Genomic DNA, 27,683 nt, shown 5'->3' on the forward strand with positions numbered 1-27,683 from the left:
CTGGTCCCTTCCCTCTCTGGGCCTCGTTTTCCCCATCATGCCCTTGTGCACCTATATAAACGTGAAATGACAGCTGGCGGAGGGCGTCAGCTCTGAAGGACCCTCTCCCTCCCTCCTGGGGAGATCCAGATTCCCAGAGGCAGGACCTGGGCCCTCAGAGCTGGAGGGCCAGGTGTGAGCAGCTTGCCAGGAACTGTCACGCAGTCCCAGGCCACTGATGCAGGTGTGGAGACAGTGCTGGCAAAGCCAGTGGGGATGGGAGAGAGGCCACAGCAAGGGGCCCGTCTGGACTTTATCGTAGAGTCACAGGGACCTGAAACCAAGGCCACTTGGGGCACGTGCTTAAGGGCATGTAGAGAGCACTCCCAGGGCCAGGATGTGGAGCGAGGTTGTATTTGTCCAGCAGTGGGGAGCCACGGCTAGTTCTTGAGTGGGGGAAGGGGAGGCTAGGATGCTCCTCTCTGACTTCAGGAAGCCTGGGAAAGGGGAAATCCAAGAGGAAGGCTACCTCCTGCGGAAGTGGGGTGGCTCGAGCACCATGGAGACAACCCCCAATGCAGCTGGGTCTGTGGGGTTGGAGGAGAACTGGGAGGCTTTCTGGGGAGCCCCGCTCCATTGGGAGGAGCCCGCCTGGGGCCTGGGAGGCAGCTGGCATCTTGCAACCCTGCAATTAGTAGGCGGAGGAGGTGGGTGGTGGTGGGGGGGTGCCGAGAGCTGCAGCTGGTTGATGGGTGCTGCCTCTGCGTCCGAGGTCCCTCCCGCTGCCCCAGAGGGGTGCCCAGTGTGGCTGGCAGGCTCCAGGCAGACAGGGCACTGGATTCTTGGGAGGGGATGCAGAGCATAGGGAAAGCCAGGAAAACAATACTAACAGTAAAGTCGTGTTGTTGGACGTGGGTTTGGACAACCCAGGTGCTATTGTCCTCATTTTCAGATCGGGAAACGAAAGCCCAGAGGGATAGAAGCCAGCAGACACTCAGCCAATTGGAAAGAGCCGGGGCCGATACCATGTTTATCTGGAGGGCTGGGGCGCAGGGGGGAGGGTCACTCCCGGGTACGGGTACGGATCTCAATGCAGGCGACCCCGGGGGCTGCCCAGTAGAGTCGGGTTGGCAAAACGACTCAGGAGGCCGAGCCTTCCGAGGACTGACTCCAGAGCCCCCAGCCTGTCCCTGCAGGGGGAGGAGGGGCTGGGTGGGGCAGTCTGGCCCAGCCGGTTCTCTAGCCTGTCTGGGCACCCCAGGCCTGTGAGGAGAGGCCTGGCACCACCACCCCTGGGCTGCTGCTGCTTTCGTACTCGGCCTTCTGCCCTGGGACACTGCTTATCTGACCAGCGCAGACTCCCATCCAGGACCAGTCCTGCAGGTACTGCAGTGGGGCTGGATTTGGGGGGTGGTTCTGGCTTCAGCCTTCTACCAAGCCATCCATCTCCCTCCCTCCCTGCCTCCCTTCCCTCCCCTTCCCTCCCATTCCCTCCCCTTTCCTTCCTTCCTTCCTTCCTTCCTTTCTCCCTTCCTTCCTCCCTTCCTTCCTTCCTCCCTCCCTCCCTCCCTTCCCTGCCTCCCTTCCCTTTCCTTCCTTCCTTCCTCCCTCCCTTCCCTTCCTCCCTTCCCTTTCCTTCCTTCCTTCCTTCCTTCCTTCCTTCCTTCCTTCCTTCCTTCCTTCCTTCCTTTCTGTTCTAGCTTCAGACTTCTATCATGTCATCCAACTATCTATCCTTCTCCCTCCCTCCCTTCCTGTTCTGGCTCCAGCCTTCTCTCATATCATCCATCCATCCTTCTCCCTCCCTCCCTCTCTTTTCTGTTCCAGCTCCAGCCTTCTACCATACCTTCCATCCATCCATCTGTCCTTCCTTCCTTCCTTCCTCCCTTCCCTCTTTCAAAGACGCCCACTCAGTCCAGGCTACCGTGACGGCTGCTGGCAGGATTCTCTGGCCTCCAGGAGCATCTGGTGGGGCAGGCAGGAGAAGCAGAGGAGTACACAACCCCCTAAGACTCTAAGAATGAACAAAGTAGGCTGAGCTTTGAAGGACTGGTGGGGCTTTGATGGGGGAGGGGCAAGGCTGGTGGCAGTAGGGGGTGCAACTTGGCTGGAGCTGCAGGGTCTCTGGAGAAGTGGAGCGGGGTAGGGCTGCAGGGGAGGGCAGGGGCTGCACCACGTGGGGCCTTGCCTTGGAGAGGTGGGGTAGGGAGCCGTCCTCGAGAGCTCGGACTCTGGCCTCGGATCCATCGGACCTGGAACGGCAACATCACCACCAACCAGCTGTGTGGCCTTGGGATAGTTACTTGCCCCCTCTGAGGCTCTGCATCCTCGGTGAAAAGTGGGAGGAGGATGGTAGCGCCTGCCTCAGCGGGTGTGAAGTGCACGGCATGGCTCAACACGGTTACCCGTTCTTGGAAGTCACCCCTGTGTTGACGAGGAGCCGGTAAGAGTTCCGAGCTCATGGCTGACATGTGTCCCTGGACTGACTATACCTCACCCTGACCCTGGTGGGCCAGTGTCTCCCCTTCTTGGTCAGTTCCCTCACCTGTTCAAGGAGAGACTGGACCAGACCAGAGGAAAAACCCTCAGGTGCCTCCGGGGGCCGGGCGGTGATGTGAATGAGGTGCACACAGAGTAAGGCTGCAGGGAGTGGTGGGGACTATGGCCCGCCCAGGTGCCTGTACCAGGCAGCACCTGCCTCTCCGCCCAGCGGTTGAAGTCACATGTGAGCGTGAACCCGATGTGGTCCAATGTGCCAATTCCTCATGAGAAGGAAACCCGCATTTTTCTGAGAAGCTTCCCATTGCTATTAGCAATGCGTTTAATATAGTTTTCAAAGTATCACGTGAGCCAAAGCTGCTGCCGTCACCACTGCGAACGCAGGACGAACAGGCTGCGAGCAGGAAGGCAGCACATTCCAGGCCTGGAGAATCTTCTAGTTCCGCGTCTGCCCCTCCCGAGACTTTGGTCTTCCCTTGGAGGCTGATGGGGGAGGCCAGACCCTCTCCTCACTGCCATTCTCCGGAGCGGCCCCGCCCGCAGACGGGCTGGAATGGGGTCCCTGCTCAACACTTTTTTCAGGGGTGCCAGGGAGTCTGGGGAAGCCTGCCTTACCAGCAGGTCTGCCTGGGGCCTGGGGAGGCGGCTCTCAGGGCTGCTGTCAGTGAGGGCCTGGCTCCTGGGGGTCAAAGGGCAGGCAGCATTTCAGCCCCTTCTGGGACTGACTTCCTGTTTGGAAGAGAAAACAGAAAGGCCCCAACAGGAAATGGGTCTTCTTCCCTTCTCCCCACAGCGCTTTTTCCGCTGGCTCTGGCCTGTGGGGAAAGACCCATGATGGAGGGAGGGGGGCTCCCCATGGCTGGGTCTCACCCACTCCTTCCTTTGCCCTTGGAGCCCAGGAGGGAACCTGAGGCCTCTCCGCCATGATAGCAAATCCCACCTCACCGGCACTGCTAGGTCACTGATCACCAGCACTGGGGCCTTGGGGGCCCCCTCAGACTGGGCCACAAGAGAGAAAGCACGGGGTGCAGCTCTCCACCACAGCCACAGAGTCTCTCTCCCAATTGAAGTGAACTCCTCTTTGGTGCCAGGCCCCTGCTCAGAGCCACAACTGCTCCTTGCATACCCCCTGAGCACAGGGAACTCACCCCTTCTGCCTGCTAAAACACAATGTTGACGGAGCCTCTTTCTGCAGAAAGCAGGCCTGCTGCTGAGAATTCATCTAAGGGCAGGTGTCTCAATGCCACCTAGACTTGCAGATTCAAAAATGTATGCTATTGTGTTTTGAATAAGTTTCTACCAGATTTAACATAAATCTGCTGGTTATAGAGGGTTTAGACATTAAGTATCAAAAATAACATGGAAACTACCTGCAATTTCATTACCTAGAGCAGGGTTGGGATAAAGATACAAGGATTTATTATTTATTGTGTTTACACCTACCTCTGGTCACCTGACCTTCATCCCATGCGGCAGAACCCAGCGGGCAAATCCCCCCTCTCTGGCGCACACCTTTACGTATTTCAATAAGAACTAACCTTTACTGAGCTCCAGATGAACTCATCTTATTCTCACGATAGCTGTATGAGATGTCTAATTTACAGATGGAGAAACTGAGGCTCAGAGAGGTCAGGTACTTCCCCATGGTTGCACAGCCAGGAAGGGGCAGAGGCACGGATCTGAATCCATCCGCAGCAGAATGGAAGTCTCTTCTTCTCAGATTAGACACACACTGTACCTCTTCCTTCCCCTCATGGGAGCCGGATTCCCGACCATTTAGCAGCTCAGATGTTCATTCATTCATTCTTTTGCATATTCAGTCACTCATTACATAACTTGACATTCCTGAGCTTGGGCTAGGTGCTGTCCCCTACACCAGCTGCCCACCTCTGCCACACTCTCAGGACTCTGCCCTGAGAACCCAAACTCGGTTTATTACAAAAGGCTGAGTTTATCACATTGTACTATAAACAGCTCCACCTGACCCCCAAGCTTCAGAGAGGCAGCCTGGGTCGAGGCCCCAGCAGCCCCCCTCGCCATCCCCCTCGCCCCTGCATGAAGGTCCTGGGTGGATGGGGGGTGTGGAGACCGGGCCCGGGAGCGGTCCTGTTTTTATAACATCAGATGGGTCCAAGGACCCCGCGCACATACATAAAATATACATGTATAAAACACAGGTGATGGCTTCCCTTCCAAGAGGCGTTGCTAGGGTGGGACGGTCGACCCCCACCCTGGGAGAGGAGGAAGTCAGCCGTGGCGGTGAACACGGGTGGCTGCACCAGTCCGAGCGGCCGGTCCACCTAGGCACCCAGGGGCCTGTGGCCACGGGCCAGTCCTGTCCGGCCCTGGGAGCTCTAGGCCACCTGGATCTGCAGGTCCTCATCCTCATCCAGGTCGCTGGCTCCGTCCCCGGCTTCCTCAGTGCCGAAGCGAGCGCTTCGGATCTTCCCGAAGAGGGGGGCGTTCTGCTGCTGCCTTCGGAGCCTGTGGGGCCGGGTGACAGGACGGTCAGGGGAGTCTGTCAGCTGCAAGCAGCCAAGCCTTCCCTAGCACTTCCCTGCTGGCAGGCCCCAGGCTGGGCCTTTTTCATCCATCACCTCATCACCCATCATCCTCCCAGAAACCACGGAGGTGAGGGAGATGCTACTTCACCCCTGTTTGGCAGACAAGGAAACTGAGGCACAGAGCAGCCAAGTAATCTGCCTAGTCCCCCTGGACAGTAGTGAGTGAGGCTGGGTTCCACGGTGGGCTGGGGCTGGAGAGGTAAAGTAGCCGCTTAGGGTCATACTGCTGGGATTTGAACCCACGTCAGGCTCTAAGATCACAGGCAGAGAGTTTGGGGCTGGGGGTCTGAGTCCCCTACCCCCCCCCAGGGACAGTGAGAAAGTGCTCCGCCCTCGCTCTTCCCCACATTCAAATTCTTAAAGCCAAAATTTACAAGGGCTGGTGGAGGAAATGCCCATCCCCCAGCAAGTGGCCGCCTTGGCTGCATCTTACTGGAAGGCATGAATTATTAACACGGCAGGGAGGGGCCCCGGCGGGGGCCTCCATTACTGGGCCGTGATTTAGTGAGCTGTCCCCGGAACATTAAAGCACAAAAAGTTGGAAAATAAAACGAGGCAGCGGTCCTGGGCAGCCCTGCCCTCCCCGTTGGAAGCACTTGAGAGGCTGGGTAGAGCCTGCCTGTCCATTTGGGGAGTTTATGGCTCCCAAAGAATGTGGCCAACACTGCGGGAAAGCCCGGGGCTAGGCGGCCTCTGAGGGGTGTGTGCTGTGGGGGTAGAGTGGCCAGTGCCGGCCATGCTTGGACTGGTGCCTGGGCCCCTGCACAACACTTTATGGGTCTCGTCCCAGGCAGACGGGGAAACTGAGGCCAGGTTGGCCACGTCACATGGCTTCAGGTCTGGCTTCATAGCCTGAATTCCCAGCCACGAAAACTCCACACACGGCAGCACATGGCACGTGCTCAGTAAATCAGGGCACAGATGGCCAGGGGGCAGTTTGGCCAGAACACTGGTCTACTGTGTGGCCGTGAAGACATCTACCTTCTTAGGCCTGAGTTTCCTCGTCCGCCAGCTCCCTAGAACAAAATATCTTCTACTTCCCTTCTCTCATAGGAGCATGATTCTTGCGGCACAACATGGTCCCAAATATAAGTACCCCCCAACAGCCCCCAGGGGCTCCCCGGGGGCAGAGGCAATAACAGCAGTAGCAGCACTTACTATGTGCCAGGTACTTTTATAAGCTCATTTAACTCACAATAACCGCGAGGTAAGAACTGTATCATCCCCATTTTACAGAGGAGGAAACTGACACAGAGAGTTTAAGCAAGTGACCCAAGCAAGACCACGCTGACCACCGACATAGCTACTAAATGCAGATTCCCACCACCCGGGCAGCCTGGCTGCAGAGCCCGTATCTCTCTGTTCTGTGAAATAATAGGATGCCACTAAGGGCCTGGCTAGGGCCTGGCACAGGAAGTTGGTCAGTATAGTGGTCATGATGCCCTTGGCTGGCGGGGCACCTATGAAGTAGGCAGCGGCTTAGGCTCGGCTTCTGTTACCTTGTGGCCCCGGGGAGAGTACACAGAGTCCTGGGATGGGGTGGTCAGGGAAGGGATGAAGAGTGCTAGCTGGGTGCCCCAGAGACCCTGAGGTCATCCTTCACTAACGCGGTCGCGTCCCATCCAGAGCTGATGGGTTGGGTCTACCATCAGGGCCGGGGCTCCTCCATGCTTCCCTGCCTTCCGATTCCTCAGCTCCCAGCTGGCCTGTGGTCACCCCAGCCCGGGGACCTTGGGGGCTGCTTGTTCTTCCTGGCCATGACTCTCCAGACCCTTTGGCCCTGTCCGCTGCCCCACCTAGGACCCGACCTCTTTGGCCGCCCTTCCTTCCCTCTCCCCACCCGCCCACCTGCCTGCCAGCAGGTCACAGGAGATGATTCCAGGGCTCCCAGCTGGTCTCACTTCCTGCACTCCCCTTCCCTGGTTTCCTGGCCCTGGCCCTTCCTGCCTGGAGGGGACAGGATTCTGGCCCCAGGGGTCTTGGATCTCTTCCTTCACCGCCTTCCCCTCTAGCAGGAGTTTGGGGCTCCAACCCTGACCGGGAGGAAGTCTCTCTGCCCGGTTTCTGTGCCCCGGCCGGGAATCCTCTCCCCGCTGGCCCTCCTGCCGCACGCCGGGCTCACCTGGACTGCAGATGTTCCAGCTGCACTTGTAGGTTCTCGCTCTGCTCCGTCTGCTCGTCCAGCGACCGCTGCAGCTTCCGTGCCTGGTTGTGGGCCTCGTCCAGCTGGTGGGCGAGCAGGGAAAGAGCGTGAGGGTCACCTTGGGCCAGCCACTCCTGCCATTCCTCTGCCTTCCCCAAGAGCAAGCCCTGTCTGCCCATCGAGGCCAAAACCAAGGCCCACCTCCGCCCAGGAAGCATCCCTTTGCTCCTCTCCGTATCTGCTGCGCCCCTGCCTTCCAAGTCTACACGTCTTGCAACACCCCAAGCTACTGATGCAGCGATCAACCCACCTGCCCGTCTCTCCCTGTGGGTCTGTTTATCTGACCATTCAGCCGTGGAATAGCATCTGTCCATGGAGACACCTACCTACCTGCCCACTCACCACTGCTTATTCTACCCGGCCACCCATCCGCCCCGTCTATCCATTTCCACTCTCCCAGACATACCTATTAACCCATCTTTCCATCCTTCTGTCCTTTCTCTCTGTCCATTCATCCTTCTACCCACTGATCCAGTTATCTGGCCATCTTTGCACTGTCATTTGTCTTTCCACATATCTGTACACTCATCTGTCATTTGTCCGCCCATCCACTCACCTACCCATCCACCCATCCATCTATCCAATCACCTACCCATCCACCCATCCATCTATCCAATCACCTACCCATCCAACCATCCATCCATCCAATCACCTACCCATCCACCCATCCATCCATCCAATCACCTACCCATCTACCCACCCATCCATTCACCTTTCATACACCTATCGTTACATCCTCTCCATCCCTCCCTCTTCCCTCCTCCCCCTCCCTTCCCCATCCACCTGTCCATCTGTTCTCTCATACATCTGTTCATCCATCCACGGAGTTACTCTCTCGTCTTTCCATCTACACATCTATGTGGTACCTGTGCCTCCTACACATCCACCCACTCATCTATCCATTAATCTATTCGACTACTCATCTCTTCGCCCGTTTTTCTTCCCACGCTGCTACATACGCATCTATTTACCATCCGTTGGACGCCCACATCCCGCTCTACCCTGGGCACCTCCCGAGAGTCAGGCTCATGCTGGGCACCGGGGGCCCGGAGCAGAGTGACACAGGAGGGCCCTGCCGCCCCATTCCCACCCCGGCTGAGGTCTGAGGCTGCCCTCCGGGCCCCCGCGGGTGCTCACCTCGTCCTCGGCCTGGGCCAGTTCCTTCTTGAGCTCCTCCACCCGCAGCCGCAGCTTCTTCACCTCTGCTTCGTGCTGTTCCACCCGCCGGTTGGCGTGTGCCAGCTCTGCCACCTTCTCCTGGAACTGTTTCTTCAGCTTGCCGTGCACGTGCTTCAGGTCTGCCAGCTCCTGCGGGGCAGGGGAGACGGGGGAGGACTCGGCGTCAGAGGGCACCTGCCTGTTCGCCGCCGTGCCTCCAGTGCCCACAACAAGGCTGCACCCAGCGGGTGCCCGATGGACATCTGGAGGATTAAGAGGCTTAAGCGACACAACGAACAAAGAGCACTGGCGCGGGGCCGGGCTCCCAGTAAAGTGCTCGGTAAGCCTCGCCCCCGGTGGGCACCCAGGAGGAGCAGCTTCTAGGGCGACTGCCACCCCTGTCCTTAGTCGTTACTTCAGGGGTCCCCGGCCCCCAGTGGGCTGGAGCTGGACACCCAGTAGGCGCTCTGCCCTGGCTGCACGGGGCCCCAGGGGTGCCCCGGCCCCGGCCGTACCACCCGCTACCCCACCTTGTTCTTCTCGAAAAGCGCAGCCTGGCTGGCCCGCAGGTCACAGTCCAGCGCGCTGGCTGTCTGCCTCCGCCGCCGGGCCAGCGCCTCCTCCAGGTCCCCGACCTGTGCCCGCAGCTTCTTGTTTTCCCGTTCCAGGCCCAGCTTCTCGGTCTCCAGCCTCTCACGGCGACCCCACTCGGCTGCGTTCTCCGCCTGCAGCCGCTCCATCTACAACAGGGCAGGACGGGGTCAGGGTTCCGGGGGACAAGGGACAGCAGGGTCTGGGCTGGATGCTCCCCCTCCCCATCTCCTCCTGTAGCCAATTTTGGCTCCAGGAAGCAGATCCGGCTGCAGCAGCTATAATTAACCTGGGCTGATTTCACGGTGTGCAGGATGTGAGGGAGCTTCTGGTCTCTGTGTGGGAGAGAGGCCCGTCACCCCCTGCAGGCTGGAGCCCGGGGTGTGGCTGGTCCCCACCTCAGCGCACAGGCCTGCTTCTTGCCCTCTTCTGAGCGGTCGGCTGATGGAGACAATGCCCCTGGCTCCCCCCAGTCCCAAACTCTCCCGGCTCCCAGCCGCGGTCTCACCTCACCCCTCAGCTCGGCCATCTTCCTGTCCATGCTGGACCGCGCACCCAGCTCGTCCTCCAGGTCTTCGGACATGCGACCCAGCTCGTCCTGGTGGGCCTCCTTCAGGATGCTGAGCTGCAGGATACAGCACAGCCTGGTTATGTGAGAACCACCTGGGCGCATCTGGAACCAGCTCTGGGGGATGGGCTCTGGTGCAGGAATGCTCTGCAAAGAGTCTGAGGCGGGGCCCACGTGGGCCACAGAGTATCCAGAACAGAGCCTGAATCCCACCACTTGTGCCATTTCTGGCATCTCACGCTTCCGACCTCATTACCCGCTAGCCTCCCAGTGTCTACTCGTGGCCCCTGTCACCCCACTTTCCACAAGAGTAGCCTAGAAGGAGCTCTTTAAAAAGACAAATCCAATCATACCTCCATCTTTGGGTTGCTTAGGATAAGGACCCGCCTCCTTTCTATGGTCTCATGAAGCCCTGCGTGGTTGGACCCTCGTCCATCTCTCCTCAGCCTCATCTCCCACCTCTCTCCCCTTAGCTCACTGTGCTCTAGGCTCTAGTCCTCAAACACACCAAGCTCCTGTCTACCGCTGGGCCTTTGCACATGCGGCTCTCTCTACCTGGTGCACTCTTTCCAAGGTATTTTACAGGACTGACTGTACTCATTCTCAGGGTTTGGCCCAAATGCCCCCTCCTCAAGGAGGCCCCTCTCCTCCTCCCTAACTACAAGGGGTGCCTCCTTTACTCTCTGTCCCACTCCCCACTGGAATGTGAGCTCGGGAGGACAGAGAGCTTGCCTGTCTGCCCACCTTTGTATCCCCGATGGTCTCGGCCCTGGGTAGCCCTGTGCTGGCTGAATGCACACAATAGACCCGAACAGGGTCTGCGTATGGGTGCGGGGCTGGCCATGTCAGGATCGCCTGGGGTGATTCTGGCAGAGTTGCACATTCCCTGTCGCACAGCAGGAAAACCAACAAACTACCACTCTGTGCAACGACACGGATAAGCCTCAAATACATAATAGTGAGGGCAGGAAGCCAGTTACAAAAGAGAATCTTTATAATTATCTGCTAAACTGCACATTCATGTTTTATTCACTTTTCTGCAAATGATTCCACTTCATAATTTGAAAAGATTAAAAAGGCAGATTCCTGGGCCCATCCCCCAAAGATGCTGCTTCAGGAGAGTGAGGGTTTTAGGATATTTCCCAAGAGAGTCTACCACGGGACCAGCCTTAGTCGCCTCCACGGCAGTTTCAGGCTCTGAGGTCTGGATCTTTGTACCTTCTGGAAATGCAGCTGATCCACAGGCTTTCTCTGGGTGGCTGCGCCCCCTGGTGGCTATGAGGGCCTGCACAGGAGGCAGCAGCGGCCCCCCAGGGGGATTTCTGCCTACCCCGAATCCCCCTGCTACCGTGGTGGAATCCCCTGACAGCTGGAGTCTCAGTTTTGTCATTTACAAAATGGGGACATCAGGGTCCAGCCTCCTCGACCGCCCCGAGGCATCAGTGAGAGCACACACTAGGTGCCCAATGAATGCTACATCCAGACTCCTCCCCTTCAGCACAGTCTACAAAGCCCAGTGAGGTCTGGCTCCCCTGTAACCTCCTCGCTCACTACCCTCCAGCCACACTGGCCTGTTTCTTGCACACACTAGGCTTATTCTGGCCGCAGGACCTTTGCATTTGCTGTGCCTTCTGCCAGGAACTCTGCTCCCATATTGTCTCAAGGATGGCTTCTAATTCCTTTAGGTCTTGCCTCAAACATCACCTTCCTAGAGAGGCAGGCCTGCCTGCCTGCCTGCCTTCCTTCCTTTTCTTCCTTCCTTTCTTTCTTTTAAGATTTAGTGAACTTTATTTTTTTTTTATACTTTATTTCTTTATTTTGAGAGAGAGCGAGCAAGGAGGGGCAAAAAGAGAGACATAGAGAATCTCAAGCAGGCTCTATGCTGACAGCACGGAGTCCGACCCGGGGCTTGACCTCACAAACTGTGAGATCATGACCTGAGCCGAAATCAAGAGTTGACTGACTGAACCACCCAGGTACTCCAAGAGAGGCCATTCTTTTTTTTTTTTTTTCTTTTTTTCTTTAAATGTTTATTTTTGAGAGAGAGAGACAGAGTGCGAGCAGGGGAGGGGCAGAGAGAGAGAAGGAGACCCAGAATCTGAGGCAGTCTCCAAGCTCTGCACTGTCAACACAGAGCCCGATGCGGGGCTTGAACTCATAAGCTGTGAGATCATAACCTGAGCCGGAGTTGGACGCTTAACCGACTAGGCCACCCAGGCGCCTCTAGAGAGGACACTCGTGACCCACCACCCCATCTCTCTCATTCTGAGTGCTTCAGAGCTTATGAACGTACCTGCCCGGTTACTGTCGGTATCCCCCGGGCCCCACCCCGTGGCCTCCACAAGGTGAGCTTCTGAAGGCAGGGACATCGCCTGCCCCAGCACCCAGAACGGCGTATGGCACACAGCCAGTGCTTGGCGAGGAAATGACTGAACTCCCTGTCTCCTGCTCCCACTGCTGAAATTCAACAGCGCAGTGCTGCATCTCCTAGGAAGACCGTCAGCTCCAGGACTTACTTGCTTGAGCATCTCCTGCTTGGTCTTGTTCAGCTCCTCATACTTGATCTTCCACTGGCTGAGCTCCCCTTCCAGCTTCTCAATGTTCCTGCTCAGTGCCAGTTTATCCCTGGAGAGAGGAGGAGAGGCAGACATGGGGGTGAGCTCACTGAGGCCCTCTGCTGAAAGCCCTCACCGGTGGTCTGCACCGGAGGAGTAGTCCGTGTCCAAAGTCCTTGCCTTGGCATTCAAGGCCCTGGCACCCCACACTGTGGCAGGCACCCTGCTTCTGCACTCCTTTTGGAGGGGTACCCCCAACCCCACGCACAACCGCGATTGCCCGGCTTACGACATGGGGAGGTGACCGAGACTCCAGGGCAGTGGCCATCCTGGGCAAGTGTCTCAGGCTCAACTGCCAAATATGACGTCTGTTCCTGTTTTACGTACTGGGGTTCCCTGTAAGGCTTGGTTTGCACACAGGGTTCGGGAGTTGGAAAAGCTGGAAAATACTGTCCAGTGGGTCTTAGATGGAGGGGGCACTTCCTGTCATCATCCCTGGGTGGGTCTCCTGCGATCCCCACTCTGCACTCTGCTCTGCGCATGCATGAGATGCTGTGAGTAAAGAGCACAAGGCCTGGCCCTGGCACACAGTAGGTGCTCAACGAAGAGCTGTGCTTATCATCACTCTTCAGCATGCTGTGCCTCACGACTGTCCCCCTCCCCCCACCACTCTCAGGAAGCCTGACGTGTCCTACGTCTAACATGGTCTTCTCAGAAGAGACAATGCCACCTTCTAGGAGGTATGTCTGATAATCACGCATGATCGGGTCATTTAGTGGGCAGGGACAAGGCGTGCCTACGTCCTGCAGTCAACGCCCAGGACATCTTGTGCACCCAGGAACTGTCCCGCATCCCTGTAACGCGTGCATGTCCTGTTGGACATCCCTGGGTGTGAAAAGGATCTGAGCCTTGAACCTCAGGCTGATTCCCATATAAACAGAAAGTATCTTCGGTATAACGTGGTGTTCCGCAGGAACAGAATCGCTGTGTAAATTGAGGGAATGTCGCGCTCTGCTTTGTTCAGAACTCTGCCAAAGGCTGTTCATCTCTCAGGAAATCTGGTCACCAAAGAGACAGCACTTGTGTATTTGAGTTATTAAGCCCACACACCTGCACCTGCCGTTTTTGTAGCCGCCCTGGGAGGTGACTTTACCTGACTGAACACACATAAGGCTGCAGGACAGTGGCTGGCTCGGAGTATTTGCTGGTATGGTTATCATCGCTATCATTCTTTATAAAGTTACCAGATGCTGACTACATTTGACCCTGAACACCATAGATTTCAACCACACGGATCGACTCACATGCACACTTTTCAATAAATACAGTACAGTACTGTAAGTATATTTTCCTTTCCTTTTCTTTTTTAAAAATGTTTGTTTATTTTGAGAGAGAGAGAGAGCGAGCGAGCGCATGTGCCCAAGCAGGGGAGGGGCAGAGACAGAGGGAGAGAGAGAATCCCAAGCAGGCCCTGCACTGGCACCCCAGAGGCTGACGTGGGGCTCGAACTCATGAACCATGAAATCATGGCCTGAGCCGAAATCAAGAGTCAGAGGCTTAACCAACTGAGCCAGCCAGGCGCCCCTTCCTTTCCTATTCTTAATGTTTTCTTTTCTCTAGCTTACTTTATTATAAGAATACAGCATATGATATGAATAACATACAAAATATGTGTTAATCAACTATTCACATTATCAGTAAGGCTTCTGGTCAACAGTAGGCTATTAGCTAAGTTTTTGGGGAATCCAATTCTGGGGAGTCAGATTTTCAATTGCACGGGGGGTGGTCAGTGCCCCTAACCCCCACATTGTTCAAGGGTCGACCGCATTTCACTATTTCTTCTAGGGGAGCTGGGCCTGAGCATTTCCATGTCACGATACATATATTTTATGATAGGCTCCCCTCATGTGTACTTTAAATTTCAGTTAATGAAACAGGTTGAGTTTCGTCTGTTTTGCTTAAACAGAAATTTACGGTCTCACGGTTCTGGAGGCTAGAAGTCCAAGGTCAAGGTGTCAGTAGGACTCATTCTGTCTGAAGCCCACGAGAGGGAATCTGTGTCCTCGCTTCTGGGAGTTTGTGGGCCACCACTGGGGTTCCGTGATTATAGAAGCACCACACTGACCTCTGTCTTCATACTATCTATGCATTTAATTTCTGGACAGAAAAGGGGGTGTTACAAAATATTCTTTGCAATCAGGCCTGTGCCCTGATCAAGGTCACCGGGAACCTCCCTGTTCTAAATCCATGGGTCAGAACTTAGTCCTCTCCTTACTTGATCAATTCAACTGTTCCCTGTCCTCTGTGAAACAGGTGCTCCTGGCTTCCCTGTCCCGTCCGGGACTCCCTTCTCCTGTCTCGTCTCCTGCTTAGCTCTTCCTCTGATCTCTAAACTAGGTTGGCTCCAGGGCTCCGTCTCTGACCTCCCTTCACCCGGCTCGTGGCTTTACCAGTATCGCCTATTCACTGCTAACTCTTGAGTTCTTACCTCCAGCCCAGATCCACCTCACGAACTCCAGACTCCTCATGTCCCCAGCTGTCTCCCTGTCATCTCAGACTCAACCAGTCCAAACCTGAATTTCCATCGGCAACCCCTCAACCTCCCTGACTGTCCATGGCACCCTCTCCCTGCCAGGAGAAAAGCTCCGTGAGGCCAGGGGTGGGGAGGTTTGGTCGTATTTAGAGCAGTATCCTGACTGCCGAGCACGGGTTTGCCAGAGTAAATGCACGATACATATTATTTAACTAATGAATTATTAAAATAAGTAAATAAACCAAACCTTGCACTGGGTCCTCCGGTAGAGCACGCCGCTCTAAAGTTCCAAGACTCGGCCCTAAGTAGTGCCATTCACCTGCAGCGAGCCTCACGTTCCACAACACTGACTTTCATTCTGTGATTCTGAGGGTGCCCTGGTGTGGCCGGGTCCACCCCCGGGGCCCTGCTTCCCTCCCAGGACTCACTCTCGCTCCTTGAGTAGCACCTTCTGGGATTCATCTAGCCGCAGCCGCAGGGCAGTCAACTTGGATGCACCCTCTTCGATGGTGGCTGTGTCTTCCCAGGGCAGCCGGCTGCGCTCCTGGCGGCCTGAGCTGCCCCGTGGGCCCCCGGCCCCCACGCTGCGGGCCTCCCAGCAGCCCTCGGGCTCCTCTGGTCTGCTCTTCAGCAGGCTCTCCACTAGCTCCAATTCCTGTGGGGACCAAGGCGGAGGATGGACCAGTGGCAGCTGAGCCCCGCTCTTGGCCAACCTCCTGGCCTTTCCCAGGCCCGGGGTCTGGGATCAGCTTGTAGGTAACCTTGGGCGAATCACACAGCCTGCCTCTCCATCCCGTAGCCTGCCTCTCCATCCCTGGAGAAGGAGAGACACCCCCTCTTCTGGGCCTCCCCCTTCACTTCCTGGAACTGTGCATTGAGTCAGCCACCAAAGTTCTCTGTATCCGAGAAGATTTTGCAGGAGATGGTGAGCTCCCTGTCATTGGAAGTATGCAAGCATATGGTGGGACACTGGTGTGAATGGAAGCAGAAGCAGGGACACTTATAATGGAGGCTAGCTTCTCTCAAAGGGAATTCCGGCTCGAAGATCCCATTCTTCACGTGCCAACACTAAGGCACCAGGAGATATGTGACATGGTAAAAGAGGCAGTCCCTGTGAGCAGAACCAGCTCCCAGACAGGAAGCACTGAGGGATTATTAACTCAGTGCCAAGCCCTCTTCCTCTCCTCCAGCCTCCCCCTACCCCTTGGCCCCTTCAGCCTGCCCCTGCTACACCCACAGCCTGTCTCTGACCACGAACCTGAGACATCCATGGACTCTTTTCCAGCCTGGCTTCCCTTGTGACCTTCCTAGATGAGTCTAGGCCAACTCCTTCCAGGTCTGGCCCTCCGTTTCCCTATCTGGACTGGGACAGTGGCCCTGGGAACTACCTGGGGAGAGAGGCTCTACTCCTAATGTATCTCAGACTGTCTGGGTGGAGGCCTTGGACGCCACCTGGTCCAAAGTCCTGTTTCACAAACAGGGAAACAGGGAGGGAAGGGGCTTTTTCTGAGTCTCAGACCCAGACCCTGATCACCACCAGCAGCCCCTTGGCTAGGCTGGAGGAAAAAACCTCAGACTGTAATCCCAAGGTTCCTGCCACTGCACTGCCACCTCCGGGGCTGTGACTGGCAACCACAACAAGGACAGGTCAGGAATAGCACCTGAGGCTGGCTGACAGGAGCTGTCATTATCTGCCCCAAAGAAGAGCAATGAATGCCACCTCCGAACACCAGGCAGGCCTGGGGAGGAAGGGGGGGGGGGGGCTTCAGCCACCAGGAGGCAGCAGTGCCCACTCCAGCCTGCAGGGATGGAAGGGGAGGGAAAGGGGCAGCCAAGAATCTGAGCTGGAAGAGCTGGTCTGTCTGGGGATGGAGCTGGGAGGAATGTGAGTCTGGACTCTGCTCCTACAAGGCCTGCTGGGTCAGGGGATGCTGCCCTCCACACCCACCATTAATGCTCCAGCCAGACTGATTATTACAGTGGGTCCTGGAGTTCACCTGGTTCAACTACCCAATGCCCCAGTCACCAGCTGGCAGACATTGGTACTTAATCTCTCTATGCCTCAGTGTCCTCATCCACAAAGCAAACACCTCTTGGGATTGTGAGAATTAACTAGATACGGCACACGCAGAGTTTAGTGCTCTGTGTAGGTGCCCACTGAATGACGGGACCTGTTATTCTCAGCCTCTGGGCTTTTGCATGCCTAGGATGTCTGCCTGCACATTTCACAGCTAATTCCTCCACATCCGTTTAGTCTCAGCTGAAATGGGACCTCTTCCAGGAAAGCTGTGAAGCCCCCTTCCCAAAGCCTGGTTCAGGGACCTTCTCTGTGCCCCTATTGCCCTGACAATCTCCCACCCCCTCAGCTTTGATGATGCGGGTTATAGATGTTCACCCCTACCCGCCCCCCATTCAAGCTGAAAAAATGAATGAATTCAGCTGCGATGCTAATGGACGCCTACCAGGCAACTGTTCGGATCATACTCCTGCCCCAAAGGGACGATTTCATGGTTCTGTTGATTGCTCAGATGTGGGAGTGGAGGGACCACCAGGTCCCAGGCCTCGCCACCCTGGCGATCTGCCTCTCCCGAAGAATGGCCTCTTGAGGCCCTGGGGAGCAGAGGCCAACCCAGGGGGGTGAAACCTCCCAGGGGACCAAGCCCTTCCTTATCCCCCTTTCGGAGTCCCGCAGCGCTCCCTGCCGGACCCCGGTGCCAAGGCCCTGCCCAGGAGCCCACCGCGTCCCCAGCCCCACAGCCCCACCCGCGCGCCGCGCACCTGGCTGCCCTGGGGCACTTCCGACCCGACGTCGCGCACCGGCTCCTGCTCCCGCTCGGGCTCCGGCCCGTCCGGCGTCCTGTCGGCGTTCCCCCGGGCGCCGCGCAGCCGCGCAAGCTCGCGGCCCCGAGCCTCGCACTCGCCCTGCGCCTCCTGGCGCTCGCGCCGCGCGCCCGCCAGCTCCTTGGTGAGAGCGTCCAGGCGCTGGCGCAGCTGGCGCACCTCCTCGCGCGCGCGGTTGCGCTCGGCGCGCACCTTGCTCCACTTCTCGCGCCAGTTGGCGGTGCAGTCGGACCACCAGCGCATCGTCTTCTCCATCTGCGCCGCGCGCTGCGCGCGCCTCCTCCAGCTCCCGCAGCCGCAGCTCTTCGCGGCTCTCCCAGTCCCCGTCGGCCAGCAGCGCGGGCGCGGGCGGCAGCGACAGCGCGGGCGGCGGTCCCGGCGAGGGCGTGCCGCTGGGCGGCTGTGGGCGGCAGCGAGTCGGCCGGCCCCATGCGCTCCGGCGAGGGGCTGCCCAGGATGGTCAGGAGGCTGCCTTTGGACAGCTGCGGGGACTCGGCCAGCCGGGGGCTGGGCCCGTGGCTCATGGTGCGGCCGCGCGGGCGGGCCCTGCGTCCCAACTCCGGCCGGACTCAGGGGCGGCACGGGGGACGCCCGGCGGATGCGATACGACTGTGCATGATGGCCACTGCTCCCCACCGCTCTCCTGGCCACTGGGTGGGGGACGCTTCTTCCTTGGACCTGTGGGAGAACACAACCGTTATTTGGTCGTGGCCACCACCTGTCCATACCCATAAGCTCAGACATGGGAAGGGCAAAACCGGTAGCGGGAACCGCATGAGCAAAGGCAGGAGGGGGGAAACGGTCTGCTTCAGGAAAGTCCCAGTGAGGCTGTAGTGGTGAGCAAGGGCCTGTAACCGCTTCCTCACTGGCCTCCAGACACCACCCTACTGTCCCCTCACCCTGCAGCCGAGGCAGCTGATCTGAAACCTTGATCTGCTGTCCCTGACCTTCAAGTCCAGTCTCACAAGGTGAATGGCTGGTACTACTTCCCCATCTCCACCCCAAATGCAGCACGCATGCTTGCTGAAGGAGTCCCCTCCCTGCCGCTTGCTGCGCTGGGCTAACTCTCATCCTTAAGATTTATCTGAGATATCATCTCCTCCTAGAAGTCCTCCCGGACCGCCTCAGGCCAGGTGGCCAGCCCCATCTGTGTCTCCATCATTAGTCTAACCAACCTCACCTACCATTGATCTGTATCCCTGTCTGCTCCCCATCCTGTGAGTTTGCTGAGGGCAGGGGCTGGCTCTCGGCCACTGTTTTAGTCCCAGCATATGATGACAATGGCAGTGACATTTGTGGAGGGCTGACTACAGGCCGGGTACCATGTCTAGGGTCTCATTTATTCCTCTCAATAGACTCCAGGGAAATGACTGCCATTTACCTGAGGGGAAAGGGAGGCTCAACTCAAGGTGGGTTAAAGCCTCGGTCTGATCGCAGATACTGTGTCTGGGAGCCCAAATGCAAACACTGGTGAGGGTTTGGTGAATGCAACACGTGTTCTGGTGGTATGATGGAAATAAGCCCGTATGCAGTGTGGGGGTGTGGCGTGGTGAGGGATCGGTCCCACTGCTGGACTCTGCTATTTGTGGGCCACATCACTTTAAAAGAAGCGAGATGTGGACCCCTGGGTGGCTTGGTCGGTTAAGCATCTAACTCTTAATTTTATCTCAGGTCATGCTCTCAGGGTTTGTGGGTTCCAGTCCTGCAGCTGGGCTCCACACTGACAGTGTGGAGTCACCTTGAGATTCTCTCTCTCCCTATCTCTCTCTGTCCCTCCCAACCCCCTCTTTCTTAAAATAAATAAACTTAAAAGAAAAGTGAGACGCATGCCCTCTCTCTGTCCCCAGCCTGTCCCCCTCTCCCTCCATTGTGGCCTTGTGTTGACCGCCAGCAGCAGCCTCTCTTGGGACATCATGCTCTTCCTTCCCCATTCAGCAGAGCGTGTCCCACAAATCCTCACCCAAGGCCCTGCCCCGATAGCCATCCCTTCCTTTCCAGTGCACTTCTGGCGGGACTCAGCCCCACAACAAAGTGTCTCAATACCAGCTGCTCCCAACACTGCCTGGCCAGCCCTCTCTGTCCCCTCTTCATCCTCCTCCCACCTCTAACCCCCCACTCTCAGCAGGTGATCTAATGTCATAGTTGCAGTGAAAAGGGAAGCCATCAGATTGGCACTCCCTCCAGGTCCTGTTCCAAGGCCCATGGCCCCCTTCTCTCTGGCCCTAAGAGGATGGAAGGGCTGTCCCTCTTTGGGTCCAAGTTCCCCTCTCCGGTTTCTCCCATCTCTGCCAATGATGCCCTCTCTAGGGGGCCTCACCCCTGCTGGAGTCTCTCCTGGCACGATCCTCCCCCCTTCTCCCCTCCTCTCTCTCTTCCCTGTCAAGGCCCGTCCACCCTTTCAGTCTCTTTGCCCTCTCTCATCAGGCCACGCCAGGCTGGTTTCCGGCCACACTGCCCTACCTACCTACTGGGCAAGTCTCAGCCCTCGCCGCTGCACCCTCTCTAGTGTGGGCACCGTCAGCCTCTCCTGCTTTCCTGCGTCACCCTCATCCAGGACGCCGTGCTCTCCAGGTCTTCCTCCTACCCTCCAACTGCTTCCCGCCAGCCTTCCCGGGACAACCTGGGTGCATCTGTTGAGTGGCGGCATCATCCAGTCCTGGGGCTCCTTGTCTCTCACCACCCGGCCTGAGCCACCCCACCATGTCGTCACCAGCCCTGAATCTCTCTCTCTAGCCCAGGTACCCCACCGGAACCTCCCACGCCTCTAACAGGATGTTCCTCAGATAACTCAGACTCAGCCTGGCTGAACTGGAACTCACCTTCTCCATTCCCTCCACAACCAGCTCTTCCTTCTGGACTCCATTCCCTCCACAACCAGCTCTTCCTTCTGGATGCCCCCTCTGGGAGAAGAGCACTTCCTCACTCCTTCATGCTGTGGAGTACATTCTGGAATCTTGCTTTGTCCCCACACCCCTCATCCCGTCACCTCCAACTCCTGTTGGTCTGTCTGCCACATGTCACAAGGATCTATCCACCTTCTTCCTACTCTGTCACTAACCTGTCAAGGCCACCACCATCATTTTCCACCTGGGTGACCCCAGCCACTGACTCTCTGCTTTCCCCCTGGAACCAAAGGTGGTTCCTTTGCCTTCTTCAAATCCATTCTTTTTTTTTTTTCTTTTTTAAAAATGTTTCTTTATTTTTGAGAAAGAGACAGAGTGTGAGTCTGTGGGAGAAGCAGGGTGGGAGAAGTGGGAGAAGCAGAGAGAGAGGGAGACACAGAATCGGAAGCAGGCTCCAGGCCCCGAGCTGTCAGCACAGAGCCCGACACGGGGCTCAAACTCACGGACCGTGAGATCATGACCTGAGCCGGTTGGACACTCAACCGACTGAGCCACCCATGTGCCACTCTTCAAATCCATTCTGAACAGTGGCAGCCAGAGTGAGTTTTAATTTAATTGTTTTTAAAGTTTATTTATTTTGGGGGAGGGGGAGGGGACAGAGGATCCGAAGCAGGCTCTGCACTGACAGCAGGGAACCTGACACAGGGCTTAAACTCACAGGCGGTGAGATCATGACCTAAGCTGAAGTTGGACACTTAACCGCCTGAGCCACCCAGGTGCCCTCAGAGTGAGTTTTTAAAAATGCAAACCTGGGGGCACCTGAGTGGCTCAGTCAGTTGAGCATCTGACTCTTGATGTCAGCTCAGGTTGTGATCTCGAGGTTCACGAGGTCAAGCCCCGACCCAAGCACAGAGCCTGCTGGGGAGTCTCTCTCTCCCTCTCTCTCTCTGCCCCTCCCCTGCTCGGGCGCTCTCTCTCTTAAAATAAACAAACATTTTTAAAGAACACCAACCTTTGGCCACGCTTTGTTGCTGGCAACAGCGGTGACCCCCCTCTAGCGTCAAGTCCGAGCTCACTCCCTCTGGGAGTCCCAATCACAAAAATCCTTCAACCCCACCACTTGTTCGCGGTCCGCACCACCCGCCTCCCACCCCCCCGCCCCCCAGCCCTGCTCCCCTCACTCAGCTCACGTTCCGCGGCCCTGCTCTCGCCCTGGCAAACTCCCTCAGCGCCCCAGCCCCTCTCCTGTTCTTTTCTCCCCAGGCAGTGCCAACCTAGGTCACCTCCACTTCTCTGCCTGCCTTGCCTCCACCTGTGCAGCCAGACACCGCGGGTTTTACCCTCAGGTGGAGGAGTTTACGTTCGTGACCGCTCGCGTGTCAGTGCTGCCCGGCGATCCTCCTGTATTTCTCTCGTCCGTTGGCTGTTTGTTAATTGTCTGTCCACCGTCACCAGGCATCAGTTCTAAAGGCCCAGCTCTGTCACCAACCTCGTGTAAGCCACTGCCCCTTTTTGGGCCTCAATTTCTCCACCTGTAGAATGCGGGTGGCGTGGGAGTGCGGGAGACCAGTGCTTCCTGATCAAGGGATTTTTCAGATTCACCTAGATACTGGCTTAAAATGCTGTTCCTGGGCCTTACCTCCCCCACGCCCTGCCAGAGCCTCATGGTCAGTAGGTGTGGGGCTGGGGATCTGCATTTTTATAGTCCAGGTTGGGGACATTTGAGTACATGGTGATGCCTCATCACCACTCCTCGTTTCACATAGACACACGTGTACGTCTCAATGCCAATAACAGCTACACAAAGTCACACACCCAGACACAGCCATACGGACCTAGCTCGCAGTTCCCCACACACCACCACCTCCCTGGCAGGCTGCGTGCCCTCCGACAGGCTCTCTGTGTGTGCAGTGAGGTGGCTGGCCTAGATACCACGTGCATTCGCAGACATCTTCGCACACCCGGACACATCTGCAGACACGCATGCAATCCCACACACTTAAACACAGACACAGAGCGACACGGGAAGGCACGTATCCTCAGGGATGGACCCCTATGCACGCACCACGGTACGGATGCACGGAGATGCTCCCCTGTAGATACAGAGTCACGGATGCACCCGAAGACACGCACGTGAAAACACCGATGGATACACACGGACACGTGCCGATACTCACCCCTAAGACAGACAGATGCACACGCACACAAACACACACTCCTCCTCTCCGCCTTTCCCTGGCCCAGCTCCACGAGAAGAAGCTCTTGGAAAAGAGAAACAATGTGAGGGCCTGAGGGGGAGGGGAGGAGGCAGGAAATCCCAGTGCCAGCCCTGTGCTGGTTCTGGGATGTGGGGGGGAGGTCCGCCAGGCTCCGGCTGCTGGGCCCTTCTGGCAGCCCTAAACGGAGAGGGTGGCAGGGAGGGGGCCACTGCCATATTCTCTTGGCCTCCGGGAGCTTCCAGGCCTGGCATGGGGCTCAGCAGTGAGGGGGCGGGGGCGGGGGTGGGCTCTTTCCAGGAATCTCAAGCCTGTCGCTCAGGGGCAGGGCAGGCGCCACCCAGGCCCCTAATGGCTTCCAGGCGCCCACACTAAAGGCAGGGGTGGGCTCCAGACGGAGCTCCTGTTGCCCTTCCCAGCAGCCTGGCTCAGTCCCTCCTGGGGGCTGGGGGAGGAGGAAGGGGAGCAGCGGGGAAAGAGGGACTCTGGACAGCCCTCCTGCAAGCCCAGAGTCCCCTGGGGGCCGTGTGTGCATACGTGTGGAAAGGGGTGGGGGTCCCAAGGTTGGCTTTCTGGAGAAGCCCACCCCCCGGCACACCAGGAACCCTGCACCCCACGTAGATTCCGCGGCAGCCAGACCCTGCCTAGCAACACCTCCCCTCACCCTCACTCCCATCCCACTCACACAACACAGCCCCAGGGACACACACACAGAGCCCTAGTAACGGACGCTCACCACACTCACCCAGAGTCGTGTAACACAGAGGCTCAGGTCACAGTTACAGAGACAGACTGCCGCTGCCCTGCCCTTCCTGCCCCCTCTCCACCAGGCTCAGTGCCTTCTTCCCATAGGGTGTGTGGTTTGTATGTGTGTGTGTGTGGCCTCCTGCTTCCCCTAGGGTGTCACTACCCCCCAAAGAGCAGGTCGGGGAGGGACCAGCCACCACAGGCCCCAGAGAGCCTTCCTCACCCCACCCTCCCCTCTCCTGCCTCCCACCAGCCAGACGGGTCTATTCCTGCTCTAATCCTCAGGGTTTCTGCTCAGGCTGTTGCCCCACTCGGAACGCTGCCCCTCAGTCTCCGAAACCCCCACCCATCCCTCAAGCTCAGTTCTGCCACCTCCAGGAAATGCCTCGATCTCCTCAGCTCCAGCTCCTCCTCCCCAGAGAGCACAGCCCTACAAACCGTCGCAGCCACATTTGGCCAGCTGCCCTCTCTTCTTGCAGCACAGGCTTCCCGGGCCCAGACGGGATGCTTGTGCCACCCACAGCTTCTAGGACAGGCCTTGAATACAGGATTTGCTTGAAGTTGGCTGGCGGGGTGGAGAGCAGAAGGCTTAACTGTGACCTCGCATCCCATTAGTTGGGCAGTCCCCCTTAGTGGGACTCAGAGCTCCCGAACCCCAGCCCCACAGCCGTCCTCACTGCTGCAGGAAGCTGTGGGCTCACTCTAGGACAGAAACTGGAATCTTTTGATCCAATACTTGCCTCAGGCGAGGCCCTCATCTACTCTGTCCACAGAAAGTGACCAGTGGTTCCTGCTGCTTGTGTTACTGTCTAGGTCTCTCCCTCCTTCTTTCTCCATCAGCGAACTCCTACACATCCTTCAAGACCCACCTTTAGTTTCCCCTCCTCTGGAAAGCCTTCTCTGATCTCATATAGAGCACTCGAGTGTTTCCAAAGCACTGGCACACCACCCTGTTCTTAGGCAATGGTCATAAGGAAATCTTGATCTCTCTGGCTGTCAGCACAGGGCCCAGCATACAGCAGATGACACATAAATACTTTCTAGGTTGATGGATAGAAGATCAACAGTTAGGGATCCCCTTATAAAGAGGGAGGGTTGAACTGTCCTAAGGATAAAGAGTCATTTTGTAGCCAGACTCCAAGACAGGCAGGTGTGTGAGCCTATCTGTGGCCAAGGTCAAAGTCAGAGGTCATTTCATGGCCAGGTTAGGGATTGGGCCTCTTACTTAAGCTTAAGTGGCCCACAGGAGGACAACTTTGTGTTTTGTCTTTAGCACATTTAGATGACTCTCACTATCCAGCTAGAGAAGGGAGCAATGCTGAGGGCTGGATGGGGGCCAGCTGAGGGGACTGGGGGTTACGCAGCGGCCCAGCTCTTCCCTCAAGCTAAGAACCCCGCTGTGTCCTTCCAGAACTTTTCAGGTGGCGCTCTGGAGCTGCCCATGGCCACAGGCCTGGCTGTGGGCAGGGAGCAGAGCCCAGCAGGAAACCGCAGAGGACAGCCTGATTGGATAAGTGCAGGGTCCAAGGCTGGTCAGCCCACAAACTGTGGGCACCTGTCCCTCGGACCTGCTGCCTGGGCTCCAGCCACTGGATGGCCAGGAGAGGAGGGAGGGAGGGAGGGAGGTAAGCAGGGCCTGCCAGCTAGACCTGAGCCCCTGGGGAGCAGACTATCCCAGGCACCCCCATCTCAGACGGAGGAGCCACAAAGATGTCCTACATCACTGATTAGAACTCCTTTCTTTACAATGGACCAACTTAGGTCCAGAGGAGCAGCGACTTGCCCACGTCCACCCAGAGGACCAGCAGCAAAGTGGGGTGGGGTGTGGGGGGGGTGGGGCTGGACTGCTGGGATTGGATCCTTCCCCTCCTGGGCTAAGTCTGCCTAAGGGGCATGATGCCCCTGGGAACACTTATAAGAGGGGGTCCTCAGGCATCGGGCCAAGTGGCCAAGCATAGCTGGTATGGGAGAGAGTTAGAGCCTTTCACGGGGGCCGGCCAGCCTCTCGGCGACTCCTTGAACTATTCGCTTTTGTAGAGCAGACGTCTCACCAGTCAGGGCTGTGCCACTGGTAGGCTGTGTGATATCTGCAACTCTCTGTCTTGTCTGGGCCGGTTTCCTTGCCTGTACGATGGGGAGAGGCACTAACAAGATTCCTAAAAGCTCTGTCCAACAAAGTGGGCAGACCTTGTGCCACCTGAACCGACCCGAGCCAACCCAACCCCCACACAGGTCTGTACAACCCTCACTTAAGACACAGAAACAGGAGCCCAGGGCGGAGAGTGGGTTTGCCAGCTATCATCTATTGGCACCATTAGAACGGGGGGGGGGGGGGGTAACTGAGGACCACTCCATTCTCCTCGCACTGAGCCATCGCTCTGACTGCCCCAACTCCCTCCAGAAATGCGCTTTCTGCCCGCCCACGGCCTGAAGTAGCGTCGACCCTAGCTTCCTCGCCCCTTCCCCAGCAGCCCCGGTCCGGCAAAGACGCCCCGCTCCCTCTAGCGGCTGGCGGAGGGCAGAGGGGGCTCCCGGCCCCAGGCAGCGCGGTCCCGCCCACCCCGCCGCGCGGCCCCCATTGGCGGCCGCCGCGGGCTTGGGGCGGCGGCGCCGCGCTCCGATTGGCCCTTGAACCCGTCCATCCCGCACTCGCCATGGTGACCACGTTGGGTCCCCCGGGAGAGTTCCAAATTCCGCCCCCGCCCGCCGCCCCCCTCCCGTCCGGTCCCGGCCCGCAGCATTCCGAAGGCGGCCCTGCCCTCCCCCCCACTCCCGGCAACCCCTCTACACCCGAGGCCTGGGGCCCCGGGAAGTTGGGGAGCCCCGGGAGAGGGCTAGGAAGTTCTCGGAGTTTGGGGGTTGCTGCGGACGCTGTGCCCCTCTCCTCCAGCACGCCCCCCAACTTAACCCCTTCCCTCCCGCGGAAGGTTCGCGGCCTGGAGGGAGTTCCCGAGACGCAGTGGCTAGCTGCCCCCAGCGCTGCCGCCCCCGCTCACCTCAGCCGGGGACCCGCGGGCTCCGGACGTCCGACCCGCCGCGGCTGGGCGGAGCGGGCACGGGGCTTGCCGCGGCCTCCGCCGGGAGGGCCGAGGGAGGGCCGCCGAGTCTCCTCCTCCCTCCCGGAGGGAGGGGAGGGAGAGGAGACGGCGGGGCGGGGGCGGGGGGCCCCGGCAAGCTGCAGCCCCAATGTGACCCGGGCCCACCGAGTTGCCGGGGTGGGGGCACCAGCCTGATTTGGAGGCGAGGGGCACGGGCCGGGGCGGCGGGCTCTGCTAGAGAGGGAGCGGGACCCGGACGGAGGCCCCACCTCCGCTTGGGGCCGAGGGTGGGGGTGGGGGGTACGAAAGGCAGGGTCTGGGGGCCCCCGCGGGGTTCGGCTTTCCCGCCTCAGGCTTCCAGAGCGCCAACGACGCACTAGGCGCCCTGCAGCCGAAGTAGGCACCGCCTGTGCCGGGACAGCACGTGGGGCACGCTTATCAAATGTTCACTTTTGTTACCTGCATTCTTCCTAGTGCCAGCTCTGCCACCGAGTGGCCGTGGAGCAGCAAGTCTCTGCCCTTCACAGGGCCTCAGTTTCCCCTTTGTACCACAAAGGGATTCACCAGAGTAACCTCACGCATGTTGAGAAGCGTGGTGCGGCACTTGGCCCGCGGTGGGGGCGGGGGGAGATTTTCTCCAAGGTGCTGGGGTGCGTCCAACCTGGGACAGGAGCAGGCACTTGTCCCCAGGCAATTACGGTAAGGCGCTCTTTTGTGCGCCCAATGGCTGTGGGACTTCCTCCGCCCATGGGAGTAAGGTGGTTGTGGTTTGCCCGCGAGATGGGGGATGGGTGCCAGGAGGGCTTCTCATCATATCCTGTATCTGGAGGGCGACTGTGGTCAATCCTCTTTTTTTTTTTTTTTTTTTTTAAAGTAGGCTCTAGGCCACCTGTGAGGTTTGAACTCATGACCCTGACATCGAGTTGCATAGTCCGCTGACTGAGCCAGCCAGAAAAGCCCCTGCCATGAATCCTTCTGAAAAGATCACCAAAACTTCCCGGAGAGAGTGGAGGCAACAAGACCACACTGGGACTCTACCTTGAAAAGGAAACGAAAAATGTTGAAGAAAGACTAGCTTTAACTAACGAACACTATTTAGATTATGATTGCAACCATGCAGACATTAGAATGAAGAGTTGGTCCTTTACTGAAACAGGGCCATTTTTGCAAATATATTTGAGAGTTTCACGTGCAAATGGTGCTCTGAGTCCTTCGGTAGTCTAACAGTTCTCTCTGGAAGGACGCGATCATTTCTCTTTTGCGATGTTCTCTTCCTCTGTGGACAGCTATGCCTTCATTTGTCCCATGTCGCTTTAACCAACTTCATGAAGCCCTGCGCTTTTTGCAA

The 27,683-nt window shown here is 57.7% G+C and overlaps 1 protein-coding gene and 1 long non-coding RNA gene across 2 annotated transcripts; one reads left to right on the forward strand and one right to left on the reverse strand.

The window, feature by feature from the left end:
* Positions 1 to 3,874: 3,874 nt before the first annotated feature.
* On the reverse strand, positions 3,875 to 26,418 carry CCDC102A (coiled-coil domain containing 102A). The gene is given in 11 exon segments (XM_019455828.2): positions 3,875 to 4,962; positions 7,165 to 7,268; positions 8,383 to 8,553; positions 8,934 to 9,143; positions 9,503 to 9,619; positions 12,079 to 12,187; positions 15,079 to 15,305; positions 17,429 to 17,758; positions 17,760 to 17,891; positions 17,893 to 18,169; positions 26,294 to 26,418. Coding segments are annotated over 10 exon segments (1,653 nt in total). The 5' UTR covers positions 18,016 to 18,169; positions 26,294 to 26,418; the 3' UTR covers positions 3,875 to 4,832.
* Positions 26,013 to 27,683, forward strand: LOC109270866 (uncharacterized). The gene is made up of 2 exons (XR_002081716.2): positions 26,013 to 26,224; positions 27,210 to 27,683. It is a non-coding gene; the product is annotated as an uncharacterized LOC109270866 (long non-coding RNA).

This window comes from Panthera pardus, unplaced genomic scaffold (genome assembly GCF_024362965.1).
Source record: "Panthera pardus isolate Hobbes unplaced genomic scaffold, ASM2436296v1 HiC_scaffold_18, whole genome shotgun sequence".
Classification (NCBI taxonomy): Eukaryota; Metazoa; Chordata; class Mammalia; order Carnivora; family Felidae; genus Panthera; species Panthera pardus.